General features: G+C 52.2%; 1 protein-coding gene across 3 annotated transcripts in view; it reads right to left on the reverse strand.

Moving 5' to 3' along the window:
- Window positions 1-436: 436 nt before the first annotated feature.
- The window catches only part of BCL7A (BAF chromatin remodeling complex subunit BCL7A), a 30,749-nt gene continuing 18,619 nt past the window's right edge, over window positions 437-12,566 (reverse strand). The window contains exons 5-6 of one of the 3 annotated variants that reach the window (XM_052654527.1): window positions 6,417-6,538; window positions 437-3,355 (exon numbers count right to left, since the gene is read on the reverse strand). In XM_052654527.1, coding sequence (XP_052510487.1) covers window positions 3,284-3,355; window positions 6,417-6,538 — 194 coding nt within the window. In that variant the 3' untranslated portion in view covers window positions 437-3,283. Of the gene's footprint in view, window positions 3,356-6,153; window positions 6,305-6,353; window positions 6,539-12,566 lie in introns of those variants that run through there. The other 2 variants (XM_052654525.1, XM_052654526.1) reach the window with 2 other exon arrangements.

Below are 12,566 nucleotides of genomic sequence, written 5' to 3' on the forward strand. Positions count from 1 at the left end.
GACCATGAGTCACTAGCTGTTAAGGCAAGTCAAGACAGAGCTTCAAGTCACCAAATAATCGACCCCTGAGCCCCTGCCATGGGCCAGAGCCTCCTGAAACCAGGGACACTGCCAGGATGCAAGATGGCCTGGCTGCAATTTATACAGCCAGGGTATACAGGGTTCTAATTGGCTACCAACTCAGCCTCCCAACAAGGTGGTCGACAACACCCGCCTGCAGCATGTGGGAGGCCACAGTCCCGGCGTTCAAGTTGTATACAAAGTCAGGGCCACACTGGAGACACCAGAGCAGCCCACTCTGTGAGTAAAATCTCACAGGATTTTACTCTTTACCATGACGCTCCAAAATCACATGGTGCTCATGATTTGAATTTTTATTTTCTGAAATGGAACCATTGTACATTGTACAAACCATATCTACTGATGGAATAAATAAGTGAAAAATTATACTGCTGTACAACACACCAAAAAAAAAAATCGTAAGAAAAAAAAACAATTAGGTAACGGTGAATAAAAAGGTCTTTATATCTCTAAGCAGGTCCTTGGCTGATAATGGAACATTCCAAACCATGACATCGTTGGTAATGGGAGGTCACCACCTGTGAGTCAGTCTTCCGCCTTCGGGTTATGGGTGTTAAGTGCCAGCACTTTGTGGAATGTGTAACCGCAGCATCCCCAACTTCAAGTTTCGCGGGGAGTTAAGTTTGCCCTGGGAGCCCTTTAGGCTGCGGGGCATGGTGTTGGCGGAAGGCATTCGCTTAGGACCCCCGCCTCTGGCTCGGCCGGCTGAAAGGTCTTAGATTCCGTGGTGGGAGAGGGGGCGAGGGGCGCAGGATGGTGTGGGCAAGGGCGGCGGCCCTGAGGAGCGGGCCGCATCGGGGAAGGAAGCACATGTGGGTTTTTGCAGTCTCACCATCCCGCGTGGAAGGCCTTCCTGGCCGGCGTGGATGGGGGCGCAGGGCCGCTGGCCGCTCTGCCTGGCATGGCCGTGGCGGGGCCCAGTCGGCCCGGACCCCTGGCCCGTTTCCTACCTTCAGGCACTTCAGAGAAAAACTAATGACAGCCTCGTATCCCGGGCGTCCTCCTTTGTTCACCCTCAACCATGTCCGCCCCCCTTGCCTGTCGAGGGGACCCTGCTGTTTCCACGGATGCCTGTGTTGTGATTCGTCTTCGGCTGTCTTGCTTGTCACCTCTCATTTCCCAAAAAAAATAAAGAGGAGGGAATAGATATCCAGATTCATCTTTCATCCAAATGGAGTTTTGCTGCAAATAAAGGAAGTTAATTCTAACTCTATAGGATCTGGAGGTAAAGCCGCCTTGAGATACGCTGAGAGGTAACACAGAACACAGTTCTCCGCAGAACTGACTGCCTGAGGGGCAAAATTGATAAGGATTTTTTAAGACAGAAACCTTTCGGCATCTCTAACTTCAACATGACCATTTTCAAAGTTTGTGTGTGTGTGTGTTTCCCCTTCCCTTGCTTCAGGAGACATGTTTGCATGAGGTATTTGAAATTCAGGAACATTTTGATTCTTCTTGAAGTGCAGGAAATAGATTGGCTCCCTTCAAAAACAAAGAAGAGCCTCACCCTCAGAAACGCTTAGAAAATGGAGTCTGGCAGACACTCCCCATGGTGGTCAGGAGAGAGATCCACACGTGAAAGGTGGTACTTGAATATATGCACCAATTGGCCGAAACAAAAACAAAACGAACGAACAAACAGAAAAAAAAAAACAAAACAACAAAACCCGGAACCCTCCCCCTCCCCCCTCACACAACTCAAAGGGAGTTGGAACTCCAGTGCAGTAAAGAAAGCTCAGGAGAAGGGTTAAGGGTCTGAGGAGTCCGTATAGGAATTAAGAGCAAACCAGGCCTCAGAACCAAAGAGTGAGGCAGTTCATCCAAGGTGGGGGGCGTGGGGAGAAGAGGTGCTTCTCCGTTTTAGTGACAGGAAGCTGTCCCAGTGCAGGGCGGGGATGCAGGCGGGGGAGGGACCCCAGGGCCCCCTTTCTGGAGGAGTGCAAAGCTCTCCAGTTTCTCGGGGGCCTCATTTCTGGCCTTCAAGTTCCAACCCTTAAGGCCTGCTCCCCTGTGGGGACCCTCGGAGCATCCTGGGAAAGAGACGCGATCCAACTGTTGGCTCCAGGAGTCTGAACAGTGTGCAGAAAGCCGGTGGACTCTGCATTTCGGCCGACTGCAACCTCACCTCCCCCGCGGGTGGGGCCAGGTGGAGCTGGGGAGGTAGACTAGGGCAGCAGGTGACTGTGGATTTGAAATCCAAGCAACGTCCTATGAGAGAAAGTTCAGCACCAGCTATTCCTGCCATCTGCTCCCAGCCTCCTCCGGCCCTTTATCGTCTTAAGGAGACCATCCTGCCATCAGCCACAGGAGCCAGTCCGTCTTCGGAGGTGTGGAAGGTTGCCACATGATGGGGAGGGGCTGAGGGGGGAAGTGCCAGGACAATCCAAGGGCTCTGTATGTCCCTCTGGGCAGCTGTGGGCTTGGAAACACCAGTTCAGATGCCTCAAGCAAGCCTGGGAACAATGCCCAGACATCTGAGACTCCTCGGACCCTGGAGGCTAGCATTGTCCCCAGCCAGGGCTCAGGGTGTATTCTGCAGCCTCCCAGCTGCACCTAGAAAACCAGATGGCCGGGGAGGTCCTGCTCTTCTGTGGCCTCAAGCTCTCCTTCTCCCTGCCTGGTCCACTCCAGCTGAAGTCCTGGGGCAGGGAGGAGAAAGACTCGAGGACCGGAGCAATGGCTGCCTGAACTGAACCAAGAGGGCACTTGTAAGGGGAGACGCAAAACAACCAGGAAAACATGCCAGAGGTCACCTCAAGGGCACAAGGCACGAAAAAAGAAAGCAGAAGGAATATCGGTTGAACAGTGAAAAGCCCCGATGAAAAGTGAATTCCTGATCAGTACCACCCTCAAATAGCTTATATCATTAAATAGAGGAGTGGGGAGGGAAAAAAAAAAATACAGCAGCAACACAAATGTAGTCTTGGCTTCAGAGACAGTGTCCAGACGCTCCTGAGCTGTCGACCTCGCCTTCCCCAGGAAAGTCACTTCAAGATTCGAGTGTTTTGCTTCACAGCAGAAAGTTCTTCAGTGTCTGAGAAGTTACGCCGTTCTAGGTTTTCTTGGATTTGCACTTGGTAAACTTGTTAAGTTAGTAGTTCCCTTTGCACCCGACAGGGATCTGCTCGGGTGAGGTTGTTCAACAACTAAGCCTGCTGATGGATCTCCCGTGAGACGTGGATCAGAGGACTGAACTCGGCGTCTACATCTCCTCGGAGTTCTGTTGCGAAGCCTCCAGTTTCATCTTTTTGGAGGGTGGCACTCCTTCCAGATCCTTGGGGTTGGGAGGTGGGGGAAGAGGAAGAAAAGAGAAACGCAGGTTGACACCCCGGGAGAGCAACTTGGGTCGGCTGGGAAGTTACAAGTCGAAGGTGGGCATCTGAGGTTCTGACCCCGTGGCCCTGGCATGGACTTGAAAGGGTTCACAGACCTACCGGGAGCCACACACCCAAGCTACTCCTATGTCCACCAAGTCACCTGTGTCTTCCAATTGCTCACTAACTGCAGGGTAATTATGTATGCAGTTTTAAGTTTACTCTCCAAGATCAAAGGTTAGACAAACCTGGTTGTATTGACAACAGCTCATCCAGGACTCAGCACAGACGTTTATGGAATGCATACACGTTGGTTATTCTGGGGGAAGGGTCTGTAGTGCCACCAAATTCCCAAGAAATTCCAGTGCGCGCGCGCACACACACACACACACACACACACACACACACACACACACTTCGACACTCACTCAGCTACTTCTCCCTCGACTTTCTCGCTCTATCATCCCAGCCAGCTCCAAACTAACCCATCCCCCAAGTCCAGCTCCGAAGGTCGCCCATCCTAACCAGCGCTCCCACGGCTGGCGATGGCCCTGCCATCTGCCTAGGATACAGCTGGACAGCACCCTGGAGTCCTCCCTTCTCGCCACGCCTAACTCCATTTCCAGAGACCCTTGGCCCACCCATGGCTGCCCTTGCCAGCCACCCCATCCACACCTGAGCCTCCGTTCCTTGTATGGCTGGAGCAGCAGCCTGCTCCACAGCCGCCCCACCCAGCCTTCAGCAGAGCTCAAGAGATAGTTTCAAAACAGAGATCATACAGAGCATAACACTGATCTCGGAACAAAATCCCAACTCCTCATCAGGCTGAGAAGGCCCCTCTCCCTCCCCTCCTTCCTCCCCCTTTCCTGTCCGCCTGGCTCCAGCCTCCCTGGCTTCGCCTGCCGTTCCTCAGGCTGGCCTCTGTCTCCTGGCCTGTGTGCCCTTTTCTCTCCCGCTCTCATCTCACCCCTCCCCGCCCGCACCCTCTAGGAGGGCTTCTTTGCATCACCCTGCTCTCGCTCTCCTACAGCTCGAACTGCAATCCACTTGCGTCTGCTGGCTCCTGGCTGTGTCTCCACCTCCCTGAACCCATCCTCCCTGTCTCCGTGAGGACAGGGACCATGTCAGTTGGCTCACACCGTCTCCCTAGGACCCAGCTTACTGCCCAGTACACAGTGGAGGCCCACAGGTGCTAAACAGAGACCCCCGGGCCTTGATGGACGAGGTGAGCGAGTTTTCTGAGAGTTGATATGACAGGAAGGCAGAAAGAACTGCCCCTGTCTTTCCCCTGCCTTTTCCTCATGAAAGTGATAAAAGCTCGGTCTCAACGTAACAGGAGCAGGTGGGTCGCTGTGCCTTCTGAGGAAGGGGGATACCATTCAGGCCAAGCGTCCACAGAGCATTTGCATGGGGTGGGGACAGTATGTGAGCTTGGCAGCGGACTCTGGAAAGCGGACAAATGTCCCATGAAAGAGAGGGAGCAGGAGGGAGTGGCTGAAAAAGAGGATAGGGAACCTTTCTTCGTTTTTAAATAGGCAAGGCTGAACGTCAATGTCAAGCTCTCTGCTTCAGGGCACACACCCTCTGTCTTACTCACAAACTGAGCAGCTCTGGAGACAAACGGCACGTCTATGTGAGTGTGAAAACTGCGGAAGGGTCCCCATTTCAGGTGTGGGTCCCTGAACATGGGAGTGGAGGTGGGGGCGTGTCAGAATGGAAGACCCCTGGACTTTCCAGATGCCAGTGGAGAGCACCAGACACTCCCGGGGTATGGCTCAGCATCTTGAGAGGCCAGGAGATGCCAGCTGCCATCCTGGCTTTTGTCAATTCTATCTGATGGTTGGATCTGTATTGTAATCAAATGGGCTCACGCTCCACTGGAGGCCCGGCCCTGCGTCTCACGCTGTGAGAATGTTTCTTCATTCTCTATCTGTACTTGGTCAACGTACTTTAACAGCTGCATACCGGGCTGTGCATCTGCCACTCCGGATTTATTAAATCCTTTCGAGACACTCAGGTTTTGGCCGGTTTTCTGCCATGGCAAACACTTCTTTCATCAACACTGTCCTGTCTTTGGGCCCCTGGTGGAGTCTTGGGTAGGCTGGCAGGGGGTTGCAGAGCCAAGGGTGCCAGGATATAAGGGTCTGAGAGTCTCTTCCCTTTGAGGAAGGCCTGGTTGAAGGCTCCCTACAGATCAAGCTAGTCCCCTTTCTCTGCAGCTCCTTGTTTTCGGTTTCTCCCCAGGTGTGAAAATACTCAAGTGGAAATAGTCTTATTAGCTGCAGTTTTGATACCCCTGAGTCCTCAGACCTCTTTGATGAGCACAGAGGACGGACAGTAAAAAAAAAAATCACAACAGAAGCCAAGGCAACGCCGGGGCCGCTGCTGTGCCCAGCTCTGTGTCGAGTGCTGCCCATATTCTCTCCTCTCATCCATGTTCTGGCCCCAGGACAGTCCTGTGATCTCACTGTGCCAGTAAGAGACACTGAGGCTCATGTGTGTGTCAAGTGGAGGGGCTGGGATTCGAACCAGGGACGTTTGCTCCCGTCAGCAAGGCCACCTGCATCTGCACTGTCTGATTCAGACTAGATTCCGGCAAACAGTGATAATCTGGAAAGGGACCAAGTAGTGGGGAGCGAGGTCAGGTGCAAGGCTCCAAAGGATGGTTCGTCTAGCATGTAGAGTCTGAAGACCTGTCTCCCCAGCTCTAAGGGAAGTTGACTTTGGGTCACTGAGACTGGGCAGTGCTTTTGTGGACCCGAATAAACCAAGCGATGAAGCTAAGGCTGGGATACAGGACTGACCCCAAGGGGGGTGCTGTGTGTCTCCTCTACTGTGGGACCAGTGACCAGACCAGCTACAGGACGCTCCTGGATCCTGCTCAATGAATACCAGACAGTTCCAATCATCTAGAGAGCAAACGAGAAAACAAAAACAAGAAGACACCTTTCAACGTACCCCCGACACCCCAGCAGGCTCCTGGCCGAGCTGGCTGCCCCTCTGAGACCTCGATCGAGGTACCTGAGAGATTGTGGATGTCTCTGCAGCCAGGCCCGCATCTCCAGACGGCTGCCGATCGACTTGCTCCGAACTGTTCATCGAGTTTTCCATTGAAGACTGTGAATTCTGCTCGTCGGAAGCATCTGAGGGAAAAGCAAGACGACAGAAGCTGTTTTCAGACACGGGCGATACGGAGCCAGATGAACCACTTACTAAAAATACCTGGAACTGGGTAAGTTGGGAGGCCAGGCGGTTTGTCAGGACTGCAAGCAGCTGGGGGGCTTGGGAAGCCTCTTATTTTTTAAGGATGTCATTTTAAGCAGCCAGGCCACACTCTGGCACTGGGGACTCTGACCCTTTCCCTTGCATATCTATTACCTGCCAAGTGCCAGGAGAAGCCAGGTAAAGGATGCTACAAGGCTTTATGCTGCGCGCATCTGGTGCCCTCTAGTGGACACAGCGTGCTCCAACCATCATGGCTGCAGGCCCCTCCCTCCTTCCATTAGGGAGTGCGGGGGGAATTCACAGAGGGAACTGCCCCTTTGTAAACATTTCTCTTAGTAATATGCATATTTTTCTGATTGCCATTGTAAGAACCAAAAAATACAGGGAGGGGGATGAAATCAGCAACTACCTCATGTCACCCAAGGCTGCCATGCCACTAACATTTTAGGGGATCTAGCCCTATTTTTCCAGATGTTTCTCCCTACATGCACTTCTAGTTCTGCATTCTCCCCAAATAGGGATCTCACAATATTTGGGAAGAATTCTGCACGTCTTTAAAAATTCTATAAATACGAGTGCCTACAAGATGGCTGCACAGCATTCCGTCAGGCCGTCACTTACATTTAATGAACCCCTGTCTTGCTGGTCACTTGGGCTCTGTCTCATGCACCGGTCTCCCTGCTCCCCCTACCATGTTCCGTTAGCAGAAGGAAGGTGCAGGTTAGCAGGCTGTGGGAGGTGGTGCGGCTTTGGAAAGAGGGAGCAGCCGTTGCACCTGAAGCTTATCTTAGGCACAGAGCGCACGGAAGGAGCAGCCACATCCCGCCCAGGGCCCTGCTCTGCTTGCATTCAAGATGCCAACAACATATGTCACCCTGATTTGTAAAAAAAAAAAAAAAGGAAAGAAAGAAACACACTAAAATATTCAAGAATGTTTTACGTTCTGGGGTTTCTGAGATAGAAGCACAACAGAGGGAAAAAATTTCCCAGGTCTAAGTTTTCTCTTTCTCTCTCTCTCTTTTTTTTTGGCCATGCTGTGCAGCCCGTGGGATCTTAGCTCCCTGACTGGGGATTGAACCTGCACCCCTTGCATTGGAAACGCAGAGTCTTAACCACTGAACCACCAGGAAAGTCCCCAGGCTTAATTTTTAAAGCAAGCAAGCAATTAAGAGGAAGGGGCGGGGAGAAGCAGGCAATATTCCAGAGCTTGAGCCCGGCAGAGCACAGAAGGATGGGGAGCAGGGCAGCAGGAAGGAGCTGCAGCCCTCCTTCCACAGAGGCTGAGCCCTAGTATATCCCTCCCAGCGAAGGTGCTGTTAACACAGACTCTGCTCCCCCAAACCGGCTGCTCCCCCCAAACCAGCAGCCCTGAGTGCTCAGGGCAGTACCAGGAGACCCGACACCCTGCCACAGTCTGAGCTGGGTTCTCCTCACGCCATCAAGAGGGTCATGGGGTCCCCCACACTGGGACCCCTGGGCTCTTCCTACCACCTGGTGTCTGGGTGGGGGGGGGACACAGGGTCTAGCCACAGACAGGGTTTTTAAAATTATTTAATATTTATATATTTTATTTGGCTGTGCCAGGTCAGGGTTGCAGTGCACAAGATCTTTAGCAGCGGCATGCGGGGTCTAGTCCCCTGACCAGGAATCGAACCCGGGGCACCCAGCATTGGGAGCATGGAGTCTTAGCCACCGGACCAGCAGGGAAGTCCCAGACCTGGTTTCTAATGCTGCCTCTGCCGCTTGTTCCTATGAAGCCGGGCTCCCTGTGTCAGACCCTCCCACCCTCCATAAAGTTGAGGTTGACAACAGCAGCTGTCCTGTTGAGCTGCTGTGAAGATTAAATGGAAAGATGGAAAAAGGATCCAAGCGGCAAAATAATCCCATGTGGGAGTAAATGAGGGATCATCGAGGGCAGGGAACCAAACTCCCCATAAACCTGACATTTCTTTGGTATTTCCAGTTTTACCTTTAAAGACCATGTTAACAGCAGTTCCTCAAAAACACACAATTCCTATATGACCCAGCGATTCCACTTCTAGCTGTAGCCCCACAGGAACTGAAAACAAGCCTTCAAACTGATGTTTGCAGACAAATAATCACAGGAGCATCACTCACAATGGCCCAGATGTCCATTAACAGATACGCAGATAAACACAACGTGGTCCACCCACACAGCGGAGTATTATTCAGCCACGAAAAGGAATGAAGCACTGACCCAGGCTACTATGTGCATGAACCATGAAACCATGATGCTGAGTGACAGATGTCAGTCAACAAAAGACACAGGTTACATGACTCCATTTCTGTGAAAGGACCAGGAAAGACAAATCGACAGAGACAGAAAACACAGACTGCTGGAGGCCAGGGATAGAGGAATGGGAAATGACAGCTGAAGGGTACAGGGTTTCCTGTTAGAGTGACGAGAACAGTTTGGAACTAGACAGAGGTGGTGACTGTACAACATGATGAATGTGCTAAATGGTACTGAACTGCTCACTTTAAAATGGTGCCTCCATGCTATGGGAATGTCACCTCAATTTAAATAAAAGAAAAATCCATGTTAACCTTATATTCTAGTTCATATTATAAGTTTGCTTTAACAAACCTTTGCTACTATTATCCTCCTTCTCTCTCGACTACGGACCTCTTTTTTAAAAAAAAGGAGCACTTATTTTTTTGGCTGGTGTAGGTCTTAGCTGTGGCATGCGGGATCTAGTTCTCTGAGCAGGGATCAAACCCCAGCCCTCTGCACTGGGAGCACAGAGTTTTAGCCACTGGACCAGGAGGGAAGTCGCGACAGAGCCCTTTCTGCCCTACGTGGTGGGCTTTGCAGAGAGGAGAGGGAGGTGGGGGCCCAGACACAGGCTTAGAAATCATGAAGGTGGCGAGTCACCCACAGAGTGGGTCCACAGAGTCACGCTGACCCCTTGCCTGGCCCAAGAGCACAGCAGGAACTGGCCTTGGAGCTGGCCGAGCATTCCAGGCAGGCCCCACTGCTGCGCCCTGGTTCTCTAAGCCCAAGGCACTGGAACTCACCCAGGGGAAATTATTTTCCAAGGGCCTAAATTTAGTCCAGGGACTTTGGACATTATGTCATTCCCTGAACTCACTTAGCAGTAAACAAGTTCAAAGCAAGGTCAACAGCTGGCGACCAACCTGCTCTGTCCTGCAGGAAGTGGACCCCCACCTGGGGAAGGCCCCTGACAGTGTGTAGGTGGGCCTGGCCCCCAGGGGTGTGTCCCCTGGGCAAAGGTGGGCAACTGTGCCGGCCCACAGGCCTGGCCTGGCCTGGCCGGGAAGGGACGCCAGTGTGCTTCCCATGGACCTGAGGCAGCGGGTAGGAGTGACAGGGTCCAAACACAGCAGCCATGAAAGCATGGACCCGACAGAATTCCTGCAGCCGAGCGTTGGGAAAGGAGATGCAGACCCCAAACACAGGAAAACCGAGGGCAGGCCCAGAAAGCTGAGATACGGCCACACTGGCCCTGCCCCTCATCGCTCCGCCCTCCCTCTGCCCCGCCCACCCCGCAAGCTCCACCTCCTTTCCCAGGGACCTGAAGCCTCCTTTCCCAGGGACCTGACGCGACAGGCAACTTTTATTAGTCTTGAGGAAACAGGAAGGTGCACAGAAGGTCATGCTGCCGGCCTGAGGCCACACAGCCAGCACGGGTTGGCCCAGATGTGACCAGCCCGTCCTGCATTCATGGCCCCGTCCCAGCACCTCTCCCCAGGTCCGGGCAGCGGCCCCGTGGGAGGAGAGTGCTGTACACGGGAGAAGGCTGCACCAAAGTCGCTGGGATGGAGTTCTCAACGGGTGGTGGTGTTTTCCCCCGTTCCCCTAGGGGACATCTGCCCCACATGGAAACATTTTTGGTGTCACTAAAATGGGGGAGGATGCTACTGGCATCTAGCGACAGGGAGGTTTCTCAGTACTCCACCATGCACAGGACACCCCCACAGCAAAGAATCACCCGGCCCCACAAACCTACAGAGCCCAGGCCGAAAGGCCCTGCTCTGGGGGAAGCCATTCTGCCCATGGCACAGGTGGAAAAGGGGGAGACCACTACACTGTAAATGCCCACTGCCCTTTGCCCCGTTTGCCCCCTCCAGGGCCGCATCCTCCAGACTCATTCACATCTGAGCAAAGATGCCAAGGGACGTGAGTACAAGACGCCTTTCAGCACCATCAGTGCAGGAGAAACAACTCAAATAACCCACCAACACGGAGACTATTTAAATACATCATGGTACAGTCACAGCTCTGAATGATAAGCTGGTAAAGAGAATAAGAAAGACCCGTATGTCTTAACGTGGAACTATCTCCATGGTGACTGTTAAGTGAGAGTGTTCTAAAATGGGAGGTAATCATCTCACATAGATGCTTCTAGGTACAGACTACCTCTAGAAGGCCCCACAACAGACCCAGCAGTGGTGGTCTGTTAGGGCACCTTAATCTGCTTCCTAATTCAGATCCTCCTGGCACATGGGCACATTCCCCTGACCTCCCCAGGTACTGCCCTGTGGTCCCTTCTGCCTGGATTGCTTGGTTCCCTCCTATCTCTGCTCATCCTTTAAGCCCAAGTCAGACAGCACCTCCTCCAGGGAGGCTTCCCAGAGGGCCCCAGTCTCCATTTCCCTATTGTATCTGACCACAAAGTCAAGACCCCTTATGTTCCAGGCAGTGCCAGAATGAGTCAGGTGGGCTATTTAATTCAGACTCAGATAACCTTTGCACAGAAAATCTAAAGGAATATTCTCTTCTTCCTCAAAGACATGCGCATTTCCCCCCCAGACTCTCTACTCCTAGTAGAAAAAAAGGTTCAAGAAACATATTAACTTTCTTTTAAAATCAATAACAAGAAAAACAAGCTGTGATGACAGGGTAAAACACAATTTCCTTTGGCCTCGGTGGTGGGGAGACGATAGGGAGTGGTGAGGAGTGTGGTAACTGGAGTATGTAGGCCCTCTGGGCCCTCCCTGGAGAGGCAGCCACATCTCTGCTCTAGCTGGTTGCAGCTCTATGGGAATGCAGGCTTAGAAGCTGGAGATCGATCTTATTTTAAGTGAGATTGCTCAATTTTTAAATTTTGCCATCAAGTTCCAATTAAAAATAAAAACAGCACTGGGCTTTGGGGCCACACCTGCACACACTGGATCTAGTCTGCCTGCCACCTCTGTGGACTGTAATTCTCAGCTTCAATGCCTGCCTTGCCCATGAGCTCTCGGGAGTCTGGAGTGGGACTGGGCCCTGCCTGTCACTTGGGAAAAGTCGGGAGCCTCTCACGGGGCTAACGAGTGAAGTGTGTGGAAGAGACTGGAACCAGATGTGAAGGAGCTCTCCAGCACAGGACGGCCTTCTCCCCAGGAGATGCACGCCCTCCCCAAGCACCGAAAAGCCAACAGCCTTGCCCCACCGGGTAAGATCACATCACCCCGAGCCTCTTCCTGGAACCCCAGACTGTGCTCGGGCATCTGCCGGCACCCTAGACCCACCGGCCCTGCCCCTCCACCTCTCTCCCACCACAAATGACGGCAAGGCTGTTTCTCCAGGCACCGGGAGTCACTCTCAAGCCCCTTCTCTCATGGCCCACGCACCATCCATCAACATGCTCCAAAACACACCTCAGTATTAGACAATTGGGAAGTATTCTTCATTTTCTGAGGTGCAATAATGGTCACTGTGATTATGTAAGGGAATGTCCTTATTTTTAAAAGCGGCACAGTGAAGTGTTTAGAGATAAGACGTCATAAAGTCTACAACTTTAGGTCAAATGGCCCCAGAAAAAAATATTTTTAGGCAAAGCAAAAACAAAACAAAACAAAAAACCTCAAACAACAACAGCCACCAACAAAAAAACAAAAGACCCCAAACATTAAATATCAACAATTGACGATTTCAACTGGTGAGTATACAGGAAAGTATTACACTATTCTTTCATTTTT

The sequence above is a fragment of the Budorcas taxicolor genome, chromosome 17, assembly GCF_023091745.1.
Source record: "Budorcas taxicolor isolate Tak-1 chromosome 17, Takin1.1, whole genome shotgun sequence".
In the NCBI taxonomy this organism is placed as follows: domain Eukaryota; kingdom Metazoa; phylum Chordata; class Mammalia; order Artiodactyla; family Bovidae; genus Budorcas; species Budorcas taxicolor.